We start from the raw sequence: 18,769 nt of genomic DNA, 5'->3' as shown, positions 1-18,769 counted from the left end.
AGCTTCAAAAATGTGCCTTACACTGACAGGAATGACAATATGAGCATTGGTTTAAGAAAACACAAGTGCCTTTGTGTTCATAACAACAGTGTGTGGAACTGGAAGATGAGGCTGCAGATAAATAAATAATAATAATAAATAATAAATAATAAATAGAAGACCATGGGAAAGTAAGGACATATGATAAAGGAGAGCAACCAAGACTCCATCAGCAGGACAAGTTTAAACACTCCCTGTGGAAAATGTATGAATTAGGCAGTTATGTGTGTGATTTGCCGGTCCATGCTGCTGACCCCTGCTTCACACACGGACCCACAGGCTTTAACATTTCCTTTGAAAGAACTTGATAACATTGAAAACTTTGAATGTGAGATTTTATGTCCCCCAGCCACGGCTTCAAAAAAATGAATTCATGAGTAAAGTCGAGGAGACATCTGTGAGCTGAAGCAGAAAAAAAGATTGAGGTCTAACCATATATAAAATTAATCTTTCAACAAAAAATGTTCCGCGAACATTGAGGCTTATAAATTCATGCAGCGACACACATATTCAGGTTCCATAGGATATATTTTTGATGATTAGATAAAGAAGGTAAGTGAGTGAAAAAAAAAACAAGGCAAATTGGTATGCAGAGCTATAATCCTCTGAAATAAGTTTTCTGAGCGCTTCCCTTGGGCTAATTGAATACTGGGACACTTTTTCCAAAGTCTGTAGCTCATTTGTGAAAAACACACTGATAAACAAATAATCTGCTCTGTACACATCATTAATGTAAAATGACATGTAAGAAAGTCAGCCAGCTTCGGGGTCTCCAAATAATCACTTCCTGCTCAATTATTTCCATTAAAATCTGTGCTTATCACTGAAAGAGAGAAAGAATAGATAATGGACTTCCTACTTTTCTCTCTTTTGGAAAAGGAAAACAAAACAGCTCACTAGTTAATAACCACAAGCTGCAGTCTAGACACAAGACAGGAAAAGCTGTGGCGTTTAATGGTCATGACCATTTTGATTCCCCATGAGAGCAGAGTCCTTTTCTTGCTCCGTCCACTGCCTACCACCCACCATCACTGCAGCCTGTAGTAATGTCTCCAACAACAGGACTGAATATGATTAAGCCCCAGGGTATCCGCCCCTCTTGTAACTGAGGCAGAAGCATGGAAACTGACGTGGAAGGATTTTGAATTATGTGAGAAGCCATGAGGCATTCGTGACCTTGGACCACCGTAATGATGTGGTGTATCTAATCCCCAAATCCATGTCTGGGGGCTGGAGCTAACTCTCCGAGGCAGGTGGCAGGTTCTTTTTAATACTGAGCAGCCATGAAAAAATGGGACAATAGCGCTCTTATTGCAGCTAATTCATAACCTGTTAACCTGGCTATCTGGCTATCTGGATATCTTCCATGAGTCAGGCACATGCATAACAAATTCATCCAGTGGTTAGTTTCTCAGTTAGTCATATCAGAAAGCTGAAAATTGAGTCTTTTAGGTGTTCGTAAAATCTATATCGTACACTACTGAGCTGAGTATAATTTCCTGTTTGTGATACTTTTTTATTTTATCTTAAAGTGAATGGATTTAGTTTTAGTACTGCTTCGGTTTTACTATGCAGGCTTTCGTTCACACTATTTGGTCTGACTGGGTTATTTGTTTTACATAAAACAAATCTGTGTTGTTGTTTCTTAAATGATGGCGTAATCTTCAAATCTGACCTATTGTGTAGAGGTGAAGGCAAAAATCTTAGAGACAGATCATTTAGAAAGTGTGACGCAGATATGTAGTTATTCCTTTGACAAATAAGGGGAGAAGAAGAACAGTATTTGTTATTTAATTTTAGGAATTAGAGTGACACAATATTATTGTTGAGGACAAATTCAAAGAATTGTGAAAAAGGTCTCATCATTGCAGTTTGTAAACTCTGCTTCCACGCCAGACAACAAATCACAAAAATCCACGAAGAGCAGAGTCCCTCAGAACAATGGGTGAGGCGGTTTGGAGGAAGTAACACCTTTCTGTTCATTCACTAAAGTTCACACCTATACACTGAGCCCGCCTATCGCCTGCCATTGTCCCCTGAGGAATGATAATGGTCAATCTGTCTCTTCCCCACAGAGCTGGACATCCTCGAGGGAGGGAGGGGGAGCGTCCACTTTCTCTCGGGCCACTTCATGTGTTGCCAAAGGGGAAACAATCAGGCACTGTGTTTCAGATCTGCTGCCGCCCTGATGCCCATAGACTGTCCCTGTTTATAGACCCATTGCTTAATTGTGGCCTCACACAGCTAAGCCCTTTCTCTGCTCTTCCTTTGGGATAATTGCAGCTATTGAGACAACAATAGTTGAATAGTTGGCTTTTGTTCTTGTAGCATTTATAAACTTTCTTTTTTTGAAAGTGTTTTTTTTTTTCCTTCTATTCACACTTTTTATAAATTAACTAATTTTCATTTTGGGAAATATGCAACACTACTGTTCTACTACACAAAATAAAACCTGCATAAGGTCAGTTTCTATCAACAGACTCACAACTAGATTTCCCATTATGGACATTTGACCTTTTTACAGAAGCTGCTGTGATTTGTAAGAAAACAGATTAACGTCACGTCTGAAGTAACGCTCTCTGATTGCATCCTCCTCCCCTCAGGGGTGCTATCTATATCTGAGGGTGTTGATTAGGTAGCAACCCCCACCCTCATCTGCAATTCAAGACTTTGGTATTGTCACATTGCCATGCACTTGTTGTTGGGTTGTTCTGCAAGGTGAGGGAGCAGAGAAGTCCTCTGTGATCAATATATTGTTCATTTTTATTTAGTGTTTGACAAGTCTGGGAGAGTGGAGATGGTTCTGAAAACAGCTCTGTGGAATAAAGTCAGAGCAAAATTAAAGGATGGATGTACTTCATTTTTATAATTCCCACATTGTGTGTCTGGTCTAAAGGATTAAATTGGTTTTAGCCTCAGAGACAAGTAGAAGTTTCACACATTTTAGTTTGTCACATTCTGGTGGAGTCATGTTTATAAAATATCCACATCGACCATGTTGGATTGTGTGCTCGGGGCCTCTGGGCAGCATGTTGGGCCCCTAACAGCCACTAATCCGTCCACAGTGAGCACCTGTACAGCCCTTTGATACCTGAAGGGACTGACATCTTAAACATCTCACTGACAGTGAAATCAGGAGTAACACACATTAACATTAACTTTCAGGCAGGCACACATCTTGAAGTTGACTTCTGAACTTCAGTGTTGTGTTAAAATGCACTCAACATGATGGTGCTCAGCATCCACCTTGTAGGACCAGAGGCTTTTGTCCCCTGCCCTGAGTCTTAGTTTTTGCCCTCCGTAGAATAACTCCCACAGTAAAAGCACTGACGTCACTGACCATTATTGGACACACGGTGCCTTCAGGTTTTCCTCCTAAAATCAGATTTATGAAAACTTTACATCATAAAGTTGACTTAAACTGCACAGAACTGGAGAGCGCAGTGACCGCAGAGGGGAAAAAAATACCATGATTAAATTTTATCCCCAGGTATCACAAAGAATATGCTCTTGTAAACATAAAACTAACCCTGGACAGGTCAGCAGTCCATCACAGGGCCAACACACAGAGACAGACAGAGACCAACAACCACTCCCACTCACACTCAGACCCACGGACAATTTAGAGTCACCAATCAACCTAAACACGATGACGGTGGGAGGAGGCCGGAGTACACCAATGCAAACTTTACACAGAAAGGGCCCAGGCCCGGGAACCAAACCCGCGACCTTCTTGTTGTGGGTCAACAGTGCTAACAGCTGCCGAGTACATTTAAAATTGTACCAAGCAATAGATTCATGTATAAGAGGCCCACCCAGATGCAAATGGACTTCTGAGAGATATTTAACCAACCATTTCTCTTCATCTTGGTGGAATAAGTAGCCAGATTGTGTGTGTGAATTAGACCAAACACATGGAATAGGACATTTTCAAACTGGACTTCCTCACCAGGCGACACAGAGACTTTTGCTGTATTAGCTGATACTCTGTTGTGTGAATAAAATTACACATCAGAACTGCACTAAAAACCTTTTAGGTCATCCTCGGGAATTCTTTTCCAGTTTTGCACCCACCGAAGAATTTTCCAGCATCTACTACATCCTCAATATCGGTCACTTCAGTTATTTGATTTTTGTGGTTAGACATTACACAAACACCGAGCATATGGGACACGAGACCGCAGGGCACGAGCGAGCCTGCGCTTCAGTGCGTTGGGAGCGTGTCTGAACATTTTCCCACAGTGCCTGAACGCAGCAAGCTGCAAAACTGCGAGAGCAGCGGAGGTTGAAGGAGAGCAGAGCGGCGGCGGCGACGGCCATTTTAGAGCTACCGTGGAAACCGATCCTCATCTGCTGGATTTAATTTTCCTGCTCACAGAAACACCCCGCCCGGCTGACCGGGGAGGAAGACGGTCGTGTTTCACTTCGCCGCGGTTGAGCTCGAAGTCGGGATGCGGTTCCGAGGGAATAAACCTTTTGCATCCGCTGTCGGACCGGTCCCGGTCCTGGTCCTGGTCCTCGGACTATTATGTGCGGTGGAGGCGGCTAAAGGTAACTAAACTGGGATTTACGCTCCGTTGTGTTGCTGTCTGCCTGTGTGTGGGTCGGGCCGCTGTGTGTGTGGCTCTGCGGGGCCGTTTTCTTTGCGGTGAAGGGTGAGACAGATGAAAAACGGGGAGAGATGCGTTCAGTAACCTGCTCCGGGAAGGTCCGCAGCGGAGGGATGTCGTCAAGTATCCCGCCGGCAGCAAGTGCATCCTCCCATTAGCGTGTCCAGTGTAACCTCACACAACCCAGACACACAATTTATGATGAACACAACGGTGCCTGTGTGAGTGTGAGAGGCGTTATCTCATACCTGATGTGGCGTCGGATACTTTAGAAATAATATCAAGGCCACAAAACGACCCCATCTGAATTCAGGCTATTTTCGTGTCTCATTACCTTCCTATCAGACTACACACACACACACACACACACACGTATAAATATATATATTTATATTTTACTTTTTTTTTTTTTTTTTTACATGTTTATTTTTTCCTTGCTCGGACTCAGATGATGTAATAAACGTGGTCCCACATTAGCAGGCCTAATGCTGTGGACGGAGCTGCTTGGCTGGCTACGCATTGCAGATCCTCTTCTTCACACGCTCTTGTTTTGTCGGTGGATTTAAAAATTCATGTGCTGTGATCGCAGTAAAAGAAAGCCTCTCAGTAGCTCTGCAGGGATCTACTCAAGACCAGAAACTACAATATAAAAACATAATATCTCTCACTCTCTCGATCTATCTACATATATATCTATAGATCTATAGATATATAGAGCTATATCTATAGATATACATACATAGCCTGCACCTTCAATTTGTGTCAATTTGTGTCCACCTCTCTCCTTGCAGCATGAACTCCTCATTTACAGACTGCGTTTTAATGTTTGACTCAGTCCGCACTGGGCTTCCTGTTTCAGGGTGTGTAAGGGCAGGTGCCCATTAGTCAGGAGCCATATCAGTATGCCTGGGCAGTTAGAGAGAGAGAGAGTGTGTGTGTGTGTGTGTGTGTGTGTTTGTGTGTGTATAGGGTTTTCTTTTGATGTTACACCCATTTTATGAACAAAACACTGAAAATAACATGGGTGCTATTTTTAAAGAGAGGCTTCTCATTCAGCCATATTTTTCCCTGTTGCCATGTCAGAGAGCCAAGAATGCACAGCGCCAGAGAAATTTCATTTCTTTTTCTTTCTTTTTTTTTTTTTCATCAATTAAAAGGAAACGGCCTGTAGCAGATAGTCCTGGGTAACGTGAATGTTTTCATGCTGTAGCCTCGTGTTTGTTGGAAGTGTGCACCTGCTGACTTTCCTGCTCTTATCAGCAAAGAAAAGCTGTGAAATCACCATGGGGGCTTATCGTTTATTGACCAAAGGTCATTGGCTTGTTTCATGAGCCATCTCTTGTCACTTAAAATTCGGCTTTCCTGTTGATAGTTGGTCAGTAAGAGCCACTGTGACATGCAAAGTTCTCCTGAGGTTTTTCCTCTAAGTAGTTCTTGTTCCTGAATCACCTGGTTTAGATGTCTGCAAGTGAAAAAATATTATTCCAAAAAGAGAACAGGTGATTACATGGGAACAGTGATCCAGAAACCAGCTGTGGAAGAAATATAAGTTTGATGTGTATCAAACATACCTACACTACCTGATTCAGCACAGTGTCAGCAATGAAATGCCAGTGTGTGTGAAACTAGGGCAGATTGTCTGCAGCAGGGCTGTTGAAGATCCAACACATTTTAGGCTTTTAACTCTTAGGTGTTGCTGTCCCACTGGTGAAAATATGTTTTAAATAGACACTTCTGGAGTTTCACATTGTAATATTTTGATTGGATCCTTTTTCTGTTACCACAAGCAGCTGCTGTGGGTCTCCATGTTCTAGGCTCAGATCTCAGGTCTGCTGAGATGCATGAGCCTCTTCTGTGCAAACACAGCCACACAAAGGAGAAGCTGGCTCATGAGAAGTTTCTTGGCTCATTCATCATTGAATTAACTAATTCTAGTTGAACAAATTGGATGCCCTGTTGTGTTTGTTGCTGAGTTAACACATGCCTGCACCTCGTATGGCTGGGAAAAAGTACATATTACAGGCTAGAAGAAAGTGCCTATCATCCTGCTTTCAGTAGAAATCCCTGCTGTTGATTATTGGAAATCGCAGCCCTGTTAATGTATCAGGTGGAAAAAAAGAGAGAAGGTTGACTGGCCTATCATGTATTGTACCCCTGAGGTGCCTCCCCGGTCCAAACAACATTAAAACAAATGAATAATCCTTATTTTATTCCTCTATAGTGTAACGATGTAACACCTGGCAAAATATCTTACCCCTTTCATACAAATATTTCATAAAATTTTTTATGCTCACAGTTTGTATTTTCTGTTGACGTAAGCCCTCTGACTTGTAACAATCTGTGTGACATATGTCATCCTGCTATGTCATAACAAACAGAAACTATGTGGATGCACACAATGAGCACATTGTTCGACTCACCCTTGCAGCTCTAGTAACACTGTTGTGTTATCATTCAGCTTCAGTTTACAGACTAATATTTCTCTGAAATTACACCATTATCTACCAATGAGATGTGGCAACAAACGGATTATGTCTTTAGATTTTGAAGGAATGATCAGGCTTTCAAGTTGTGGCAGTCAGTGTGAACTGAGCAATGCCAGTGATATTGGCAGCGAATCATATGAAAAACTGGATAGAGATAACAAAATACTAACAAATGACTCTATCGGGCTCTGAAAAAAGGTCTAAATTATTTAGATGACTAGATGAATGATTGAAAAACCTGTTCTTTGGGTCAAGGCCTACATTATGGCCAAATCCAACTGAAAACTGTAAAAATGATCACTGCTTCTGTGGAGGAGTGAAACATTTAACAATGTAACTCCCTCAACAGTTTACTTTCCACTGACAGACACACTGTTCCTCCAAGTTAACTCTTGTATTTTCTTTGGCGTTTATTCAGAGATTCTGCAGAGGAACAAAGGGTTTTTAGACCCAGACCTCAAAGTCGGGATCTTGACTTAGAACATCACAATGCGGTCTCTGTTGAAGGATCGCGTCTCAGACCCTCAAGAATGTGTATATGAGATAATCCTCTGAAAGTGCAAAGTTGTTGAAGTATTTCAAGTTGGTCATTTGCCACTTAGTGCTGCAAAGACAACCCACAAGAACTCTGCACTAATTTGGGTTTGGTGGTGGCTTCCCTCTCATTGGTGACTTCACAGACTGAATGGAGTCAGTGAACTGTCAAGAATGGGTCATTCAGTTGTGAATATTAAATTGTGCCAGAGGACTGAAAAGTTGTGTTGGTTCCAGAGAAGGCGTTTACATTCACACAAGCCTCTGGTCTTGAGGTTTTACATCAGAACTGCAAGTGGTAGAAGAAATATTCAGACATGAAAACACCAATGTGAGAAAGGGAATGTCCATGCTTGTAATGGATTAATCCTAACTAGTAGAATGATATGATTTAGACAAAAATAGTTTTTAAAATGTTTTGTCAATTACATAGCTTCACAAAGTATTCAAGATTATATTGTAATAAAGCAAAGTATATAGTGAAAAATCTAATTTTCCTCATTATAATGTCAGTAACTCAATATTAGTAACCCATTGCGCAGTGACACGGTGTGTTATTTTTATTGGGGGATAAGGTAATAACAACCACAGCACACAGGTTTTAATTCAGCTCATATCTGAAACTTTTCTGGCCATGTTAATGCCTCCCTTGAGTCCCATTGCCTTCAGGAAAAAAAGAACTGGCACTGCGGAGCTGTTTGTATTTGGGTGTGTTCACATTAAGATTCAGACTCCCTGGGAAACAGGTAACCAGAGAACACATTACCTGCTATACACACACACACACACACACGGGCGCCTTCGAAGCTCCAGCTGTTTTCACTCACCTCTTCACTCTCACTGGCTCTTTTGTGTTGTTCACACAGAGAGGTGACTGAGTTGCATTCATGTCTCTGTGACTCCAGCACCTTGGTCATTCAGTGTTATGCTGCTCTGTCGGGCCACTGCTATCGCAGAGAAGACAAACATGTTGTTGCCTGGCAGAGAAACTGAGAGGCTCTCCTGTGTGACTGGGGTATTTCGGGAGCGAGGGGGCCCTTGAGGTATGGGCTTCCTTTTAGTCTCCTCAAGGCCTCCAAGAACAGTCCCCAGTCTGTGATGGAGGTGGCTTGTGTCAACAAGTCCAGGCTCTTGTAAGGCAAAACAAACAGAGAAGTGTGCCCACTGTTGCACATTGATGGAATAACGACTCACCACCTTGACTCTAGTCTGCAGTCATTAAATACCCTCACCTATTTGGCTGCACTTTCTGTTTGTGTTTGCTGAAAATTTCTGTCTACCCCTCTCAAATCCCCGAAAAACAAACAGCCATGACTTTGCTTTGCAGTTTTTGTTGAAAATACACCACTGTTTGTGTCTGGTAGAGGCTTATTGAATGTCAAAAAACAGTTCAGTGCTGCATTTGGCACTACTTGCATACTTGAACAACATATATTTATGTAATATTCTGTATTTTTATTTAATTATTCGTTTATGGGTTTTTGTTTTATTGCGTTTACACTGTTCACATCTTCCAAACCTGTTATTTATTTATTTTTGTTGTCTCCTTGGAAACACATAAGTCTGACTATTGCCTCAACACACTCACTTCTTTCTGTTTTCTTCAGTGAGCTGCTGCAGCCAATAGGATAAATATGAAAAACAACCACGCAACAGAGGTTTTATGTTGAACAAAAAAAAGACAGCCACTGCATGCTGCTTGCAGACAATGCTGACACTTGTGAGGCCTAAGATTGGTAGATTTGGCTGGTAAATTATTGTCTAGAATTTTTGTGTAAGCAAACATTTTCAGCACAGTGAAGCCAAGTTATTTTGTAGTTTCAGTCAAAATTAAGTGACTAGTTGCTTGATAGATCTTTTTTAAAATGTATAATTATGTTTGCGTCTTATATCTTACTCTGGTTGTGATCACCATCTTAATTTAATAGTTTCAGGACTTTATTCTTTTTGCTAGGTACCATAGTAAAATTGTAAAGTAGATAAGCGTAAGAGTCATGTGTAAAATAAATAAATAAATAAATAAATAAATAAAGGACACATAAATGTTTGTATGTAAGTGTTGAACCTGCTTTATTATGGAGAGTAGTGGAACCTCAGATTTGCATATAACCAAAGAGGATAAAAGCTTGCAGGTCATCAAATATAAAATATGAGCTAAATCGATGGAGTAGAACTTCATAACGCATTACAAGCTTGACATTGGCTGCAACACCATCATTACACAAGGAGTCCTCAGATGGTCCCAGGCATTATCAGGCTTCATTCAATAATTAAAGACCGATCCTCTTCTGCAGTCAAACTGCCACAATCTGGACTGTGGTGAGCAGTGCATTTGGGTATCATCACGTTGGATTTTGCATGTAGCAGTCACATGGGTGAGCTGGACATGTTGAGGGACTTAAGTGTCGACGACGCAGAGCAAATTTAGTCTTCCTCCAAAAAGATCTCAGCATTTGGACAGACAGAGAGTGTGTGTACAGGTGCCCTTTTCAGTCTCTGATCACACCGGCCTTTTTGTAGTCCTGACGTTCTTGTAGGAAGTATTTCATCACAGTTAATAGGTCAAACTGTTTGAGTTAGGCCATGTTAAATGAGCCAGGCAACCACAAAGGGACTTTGCCTTTGTGTACATGTGAATGGTCAATGTGTGGCCCTCCTCACTGGAAGCTGTGAAAGAATTTGGTGGTTTGATAAGTGTCTCCACAGAAAAATACAGATTGCCTGTAAGTTTTCTGTTGTTGATTGTTGATTTTGTTGACGGATCGAGTTGAAGCCTACTGAGTCATTCCTTGTCAACAATATTTACTGCCTGCAGGTTAATCATTTGCAAAGGAAGTGCAGGCGTTGTCACAACAACAAACAACAAATGGCTGTAGGAATCCTGTCACTAACATGACGCAAATTGTCTAATAAATTGAAATGGGAATTACCATTGTTATCTTCTCTTACTCGTAACATTACAATGTTGTTAATGCAATTATAACCTTGGTTGTTGCATTGAACACTGATTTTTTTTTTTTTGTGATTATTAATTTTGAGTCAAAGAGGTCATGCAACCAACCAAAGGTTTCATTATCAGAGGACATTATGTGATGATTCGTTTGGTTTGTAAAATGGTTATGAAATCCAGTGGTCAATAATATTTAGTTTACTTTCATGTCTGAAAAAGAAAATCTGCACATTGTCATATTTTGAAGATTACACCGCAAAATATTGGGCACAGCATCATGTTAAATGACAACTATTTAGTTGCATATTGCTACAAATTGAAATCAATTTCAGCAAAAATGAAATATAACATAGTAACCTTGATGAAGGACATGTTTCTATGAAGGTGTTAAACTACATTAGTTGTTGGTTCAGATCCTGGAGAGGAAACATTTCCTCTACCTGTTTCTATCCATGACAAATGGATACAATTTAATTTCTATTTTTAGGAAACGGTTTTCTTCTCTTGAAACAACTACACTACTTCAAAGACTGGTCAATGTGGGCAGCAGAGACACAGCTGTGCCTCTCCCCAAAATGATCTTGTCTCCACATAGCATCATTTGGAAATCTTTAAAATCAAATATTTGAACACGACTTTTCATGCCAATATGCTGTCTAGCTCACTGTCTGATGTACAGTATAACTTGTCTAGATTGCTTCGTCTGTCTTGCTCATCACTTGACCTTGTCAGTGAATTAAATAGACGCATCCCATAATAGGATTAAATGTCATTGCCTTTAATTGCTACATAACACAATTCACTAAGAGGCACCACGTTGCCTGGTCCTAAATGTGTCCAATACCCTTCCATCTGTGCATATATCATAACAGCTTTATTTGCATGTCTGTCGTCAGCTTCTGAGACATCATTCATTTGTCAAAAGCCTTTATTTGCCAGGTTTGGCCTTGGTTTGTTTGGACAGTTGAGATCATTTGCTGTTGTAATTTTAAAAAGGCAGATACAGGGTAATAGCTTTTATTTAGCAAGAGGTCAATATGTCAGTCTATTTACATCCTAACTGGCCATCTGATACGGAGGCCATTGGTTTCTGTAGCCAGAAAAGTAATCGGTGGGTGACCACAGTCTGACTTTTCTCAGCTTTGTTTTTCTTTCTTTTTTGAATCTTTCTGTTGACCTCTCTCCAATCTGTCTGCACAAAAACTTCAAAGTCTCACTTGTTTCCTTTCTTCTCCCCAGCATATAGGGGCTGTAATTTACACACATTGTTTTGATCCCAGTATCTAGACTAGCTGGATTCAGGACTTTGATTTTTGAGGTCCAGGGGGGACCAACAACATATTGTATGTATATGCATCAGACCTATTGTTTTATACCACAATATTATTACTTCATTTATTCTGCACTCTACACCTAAAGCAATCTCAAAGTGCTGCAGTGTAACAAAAAAGGCAATAAGGACAACCAATAAGAAAAATAGTCACGTGAAAATTGCTGTTCACATATTAGAAGGTTACATTGAATTGATAATTAATGCTAGACACAAACAAAGCCTCTTCTGTTGTATATGAGAGGCTTGAATGAAATTTCAGTTTTGAAGTGAGGGATTGAGACTGCAGGTTATATTTGAGCCAGTATTGAGTATGAATTGCATGAGGTGAATGGGTTTTGTCATTTAGTTCAACAAAGAAAATGATGCCAAACATCCTCAGTGCTGCATCCTGGCAAAGCCCCCTTCTAATCCTATTCCCTCCTAAATCCTGCAGTTGCCCCCCATGAAAGACACACGGACTCTCTTGTCTTTTGTCGGAGTCTTTTGTTTTCTAAGTGTACAAGTCATTTTATGAGTGGTGCATAAGGTTTGTAATAAATCATCCATTTTCCCAGAATAATGTTGCCCGCTCTGTGTCAAATGTTCTTTGCCAAACAAGTCACAGCACAACAAATGTTCCTCCCATTCACTGCAGACTTGCAGGGGGATGATGAAGCTATCTTGCCAACAGGGCCTTGTTGGCGATTTCACACAATGTATGTGAGAACTTCACGCTTTAAATAAAATCGTGCTTTGGTTCTGTTTTCACGCGATGTGTGTGTGTGTGTGTGTGTGTGTGTGTGTGTGTGTGTGTGTGTGTGTGTGTGTGTGTGTGTGTGTGTGTGTGTGTATGTGTATGTGTATGTGTATGTGTATGTGTGTATGTGTGTATGTGTATGTGTATGTGTATGTGTATGTGTATGTGTATGTGTATGTGTATGTATGTGTGTGTGTGTGTGTGTGTGTGTGTGCCCACTAGTGGTGCGTTTGCCTTTGAATTTGTCAAAGGCCTCCCACATCTGCATCTTATGTCCTCACACATAAACTTAAAGTGTTCTGCAGATGCATCTTATGTCCTCACACATAAACTTAAAGTGTTAAATTTTTCTGCCTGAATCTGCCACCTGTGAGCACATCTGTGTCGCCTCTTGTTTCAGGTAATTTGTGCTGTCAATCTCTCTCAATCTCTTGGCAGGTTTTTTTTTTTTTTTTTTAATAAAGTGCATGAAATGTACTTGCTAAAGTGAAACTGTTCCCAGGGTAGGTAGATTACGGGAAACATCATTAAATTAGATGAGCCAGAAACGGCACAAGTAGACACTTCTTTGTTAATTGAGCCATTTTTATTGCTAAGAATCAGGCCTGGATGTTTTCTGCAGTAACCTCCAGCGGATTTAGACACTCTGCTAGATGCTGTATCATTCAGGGTTGGCCCTGGTCCAGTGCACCTCAGTCCTTTAGGCTTTTAACAACTCATGGACGAATGTGAAGCCCACATGTGACCTAGCTAACAATAACCACGACTCTGTGGAAGCCAAAGCAGATTATTGTAGTAGTCTGGTTTGGCAATCTGTCTAAAGACAACCAGTTCTCTTCAGGGCATGAGATGCTCAGCAAAGGCGATTCATTAGGCTTGATCAATTCCGAGATACTGGCAATTACCTTAAACTAAGCACTGCATGTGCTTTATGTAGTTTTGTTTTACATGTAATAAATAAGATGTAAATTTAAGATATTAGATTTGCACATACTGTACTCTATGACAGGATATCAATGTTTGATAATCTGTTATAATAAAAATTTTTTTGTGATATAAGGGCCTGTGAACAATGATGTCCCCAGTTTGTGTGGCTGGGAATATTTGCTGCATGTTTTTGGGTTTGGTTTTTTTTTTGCCTTTCTTTTACCTCATCACCTCTCAGCTCTCTTTCAAATCTATCAAAAAACCATGTAAATGCTCTAAAATTAGAACTAAAAGAGAACTCAGTCAAACATTGACCAAACTTAAAAGAAAATAATCTACTTCATAATAAACTTAAACTTCTCCCAAAACTTAACTGGTTCTGTACTGGCCCAAACCCCATCACTCCACCAAGTACAGTGCAAATTAGTTCAATACTTTTTGTGTGATTCTGCTGACAAATAAGACATGATTTTATTTTTTTATTTTTTAATCACTACAAGTTGATATATTTCTGCCATGCTGTTTTTTCAGTCATTTAGCAATAATTAATAATCAATGAATAAAACCTTCTCACAGAAAAAATAAGTTTAAAATTATAATTATATATGTAATTCCCATTCATTGTGATGCCCCACATCAAATCAATCCTGTGCAAAGTAGCTTGTAATTAATTGTCATTTATTATATAATGACTGAGAATTACACTAAATTACATAATGACACACAACGCAGCTCATTTTCTTTGCTGAAATTGGATTTAGCAGATTGATGTTTAATGCCATTTGATGTATGCTTTTATAGGTTTTCTTTACATCTGGTTGCTATTTTAAGCTCATGACATAACTGTAGAACAGGCTGGATTAGTGAATATCAGCAATCTGGCAATTAGTTGATAAATATATTTTGACGTCTATTACTGCATAAAATAATTGTGAATTTAATTTCACAATGTAATTCTTATTTAACTTTTTTTTGGTAAACTGATAAGAAATGACTGATATGTTTTTGCATTAATAACACATTAATTTCCAGACACTAAAATACAGAAAATTGCAAATCACATTTGCTCCAGCAATATTTATATTTAGCACCTTCAACACATACTTGAATTACATCAGTATTTTGCAACAGAGACACAATAATCACAGATCACACATATTGAAATATTGTTGGCTGTAGGGATGGATGTGTTCACAGAATATGTCAACATGCAGCGTTTACTGGATAAACATGAGATGAAGGATGTGCTCCACAGTTAAATCAGATAAGAAATGAAATATATTTGGGGGGAAACAAGTTTCCTTTGATTTTGTCACACAACTAAATGCGTTTGCCACATTTAATAATTATTACACAATGCTACTCATGATAAATGACGGTCAAGTGCATTTCATTAACTATCTGACTGCAAATACTGTTTATACTGTTTAACTCAGGGACCTGTGTGGCAAAACCAAATTTAAACAGTAAATTCTTATGAACCATGTCAGTGTCTTTGTATAGATTGATACAACTGCCTGTCTTTAAGTACTGTAAACACTTTAAGTGTCTAAATACAAGGAACTACTCGCTAATACCTTTATAGTCCACTTTGTTGTCATTTCATGTGTGTTTAGATACTTCTATGCAGCTATTGTATTAAATAATATTGCACAAAAAAAACAAACAGATAACCACTGGCAAATTATGATGCCTAGCCTTATTTTTTAACCCAGATGGATTATTGTATAACCAAAACAATTTTTTACGTTACATTTAGGCCATATGCTTATTGTGCTGTGGTGGATGATGGCCCACTTAGTCCAGGGGAATTAAAAAATTCTAATTGGTCTAGTTACTAAAATTTTTTCCCAGCAAAGATCCAAACCTTCATATATTGTCCAAATTGCATCTAAAATGAAAAATGCCTCTGAAGAAAATTGTAAACTGAGATTTGAGCACTGCCTTTTCATCACATTTTTCCTACCTCCTTCCCAGTGAACGCAAAAATTCCCACATTCCCATATTTCTCTCCCTGTAAACAAGCGATTTGGTTGTCTTATTTGAGTGATGCCATATTGCTGTATTAGCTGGATTATGCTGCAGTCTGTGCAGTCTGTCGCAACCATGAGAAGAACAAAAAACAACAACAATGCTCTTTAAAGATTTTTACATTTTCTCTGCCATTTATCAGACAGGAGCCACAGGTCTGGATCGAACCGCCACTCAGTCTGTGGCCAGACTGTGGGCCACCATTTTCTGATGCCTGATTCAGCATAATGCAGCTGCATGAATTTACATTTAACATCGAGTATCGTAATCAATCTGATTAAACTGTAAAAAAATATAGTGCTGTTTGTTAATAAGGCTTTAAAAATGAAAATGTTTCCAGCCTTAATTAACTTAATGTAATATTGTGTCTAAACTAAAACTAACACTCCAATATACAGACTAAGGTTTTGGTTGTTTTGGGTTTTTCTGTCACTCTGTCGTCCCAAAGAAATGTGGCCGGGCTGGCTACCACTCCAAGAGTATCTGCCTCACACTGTGCTGTCAGCCAGAGTTAGCATCACCTTTGCAGAGCAGTAGCACAGGAGTGCCATCCTCTCGTCTCACTGTAGAGCGAGCACATATTGGCTGTAAGAGAGCTGCATCTGCCCTGCGTCAGTGCTGTTTTCTAAGCCAGCGCAAATGTGTCCTCACTGCAACTCGTTCTGCAGCCACCAGCTACAACCGAATGCTGCCAACAGCTGGGCGATTTGGGCTAAAAAAATTGTAACGAGCTCAACTACTGCACCAAGAACCATCCTGAAAGACTTTTATAATCTTCAGAACATGGCTGTGAAAACTAAACTGATATGGACTGTGATTCTAGTTCGTCTAGTTGATAGCAGCACTATCAAATATTATATTGAGAGAATCCGTTTAGATTTAGATCAACCAAAGAATACAGCAACAGAAGATTGTAAATTTAAGATGGAAAATAATTTATAATACAGGCTGTTAATCCCAGTAAATCAAATGATTTAACTCATTCAAATCCTTCACAGTCTTGGTTATCCATGATTCATGGATGCCACTGATACTTTTACGGCATTTTGAGTTTAAATCTGATTATAAAAGTGTAGGGATGGAAAAAAAAATATTTAAAACAAATGTCTTGGGACAACATTTTTAATGTTGATTATGTTGATCTATACATATTAAATTTATAAAGGAATTAATATCTGGTTTTTGCTTTATTATACAGACTCATATTTTCTCTCTCTGTTTGTCACAGTCAATAAGCACAAGCCATGGATTGAGACAACATACCACGGGATTGTAACGGAAAACGATGACAAAGTACTTCTGGACCCCCCTCTAATTGCACTGGACAAGGATGCTCCTCTACGCTATGCAGGTAAGAGAGGAGGTTTAATGCCGCTGCTGCTCCTTTTAGTACATCAGCTTCACTTGACTTGGAATTGCTCTCCTGCTCACACTAAATAAAAAAGAAACCCCCTAATCCCCCTCTGTAAGCTTTGTGATCATGAAATGTGATGGATGGAGAAAATCTGCTCATGGATGAATAATGTGAGTTTGTGGACAATTCAGGGTTGTCGATGTGTAGTTTTAAAACATGCAAGCTGTTTTCCTAATTCATTATTTTAAAATGTTTTATTCTTGACAGTGAAACCGAAATCTTAACTTAAAATGGAAGCACAAATCTGGTTTCATGTCATGGTTATTATATATTTTTATATTGTGATTTCTGTGACGTGATACTTTTGATGCATTTAAATGATCACTGACTCAGTAATGCAGAAAAAAACTGTTTAACTCAATATTGCATAAATACTTTATGCACACTTGATAGCAGACTTACTGACATCCTGCACATAGACTGTCACACTGACATACAGCTGGCCTCGATATCCACCAGACTGGCCCTTTTGATATTTAGATCAAAATAGGGCTACTCTTTCATGTTTTTTGTTTCCCCCTCCTCTCAGTGGAGAGGCACAATTAGTGTGCTTATGTACCAAGGCAGTATTAGCTCTTGGGCTTTCTAATCGCATCAGGAGTGAATTTGGCTAGGATTCAAAGCACCACAGAATTGGAAATGATTTCCCACCATTGCGCATCATATGAGTAGTGTGATCATTTGTCTGCTGCTCTCATTGCACTCACTCTTGCGCTCTCACTCCACTTCATAAGACAATTTTTTTTTATCTCGGATTACTTCTCATAATGTAGCAATGAGCATGTAACATCCACGTGCCTGACAGAGGATGCCAATTGTAATAGTACATAAAGTTGTGTAAAATGTCTTTAAAGGGTCTTTAAAGGTGGACGACCTCAACAAGAGGCCCATCATTTGTTAAGGGCAGGGACTTTAATAATATAATAATATTTAATAATAATCCCATTCTGTACACAATGCTTGTCTCCATTCACACTAATTTAGCGTTGTATACTGAGCCTCCTCTATCAGAGGAGGGGGTCCCCGTTTTGATGAGCAGGACTTTTGTAGATGGGCTGTGTCTCAGCAGACAGAGCCAACTATCTGGCCTCACGTGGCAGCAGGGGTGGCCAGCTCTGCCGTGCCAGCAAGCACGAGTTCACTGTAAAGCTGACCTGCAGGCCATCCAGAAACCCAATCACAAGCTCTAAAGTCAGATCAGCGTTAATAGGTGAATCCTGAGCAGGAAGCGGGAGCCCCTTAATTTTCTTTTTTGTGTGCGTGCGCGCAACAGTGTTATACCAAAGGGCTCCCCTGAAGCGTGTCTTTCTGTGCTTTGTACGTGTTTGCGTGGTCAGGGTAATTGGAGCTGAAATACTTTAAACTGAAAACCCTAGTAAACTTGAAAATGAGCTCAATGTTCATGGATGACTGTGCCTTAAATCCAGAGAGGGGGCACAAAGTAGAAGGATTACCACACCAGGTCAGGCTTATTTAATTCATGGAGGAATAAAAGATGTGAGAGGAAGACATGGGATAAATATGATGCCACTTAATATTCATCAGAAGGTGTAAATATTCTCAGATTATAAATCTTGAATGACCACTGCATGCTAAAACTGTAAAAGCAATGGCTGAGCTCAGGGGCTAGTGTGTCCACTGAAAAGCAGAGGAATTTCAAAAGCTGGTCATTACACTGATGGTGAACCTAGAGGCCCACAACTCCCAAA

At 39.7% G+C, this 18,769-nt stretch overlaps 1 protein-coding gene across 4 annotated transcripts in view; it reads left to right on the top strand.

Annotated features, from left to right (window-relative positions):
• The first annotated feature begins 4,310 nt into the window (after positions 1 to 4,310).
• Positions 4,311 to 18,769, top strand: part of clstn1 (calsyntenin 1) — a 33,207-nt gene continuing 18,748 nt past the window's right edge. For all 4 annotated transcript variants that reach the window (XM_029506996.1, XM_029506994.1, XM_029506995.1 and 1 more), the window contains exons 1-2: positions 4,311 to 4,590; positions 16,875 to 16,997. In XM_029506996.1, coding sequence (XP_029362856.1) covers positions 4,491 to 4,590; positions 16,875 to 16,997 — 223 coding nt within the window. In that variant the 5' untranslated portion in view covers positions 4,311 to 4,490. The remainder of the gene's footprint in view (positions 4,591 to 16,874; positions 16,998 to 18,769) is intronic.

This window comes from Echeneis naucrates, chromosome 7 (genome assembly GCF_900963305.1).
Source record: "Echeneis naucrates chromosome 7, fEcheNa1.1, whole genome shotgun sequence".
NCBI lineage: Eukaryota > Metazoa > Chordata > Actinopteri > Carangiformes > Echeneidae > Echeneis > Echeneis naucrates.
Note: the sequence above shows the minus strand (reverse complement) of the source record. Positions and strands in the feature narration are given on the sequence as shown.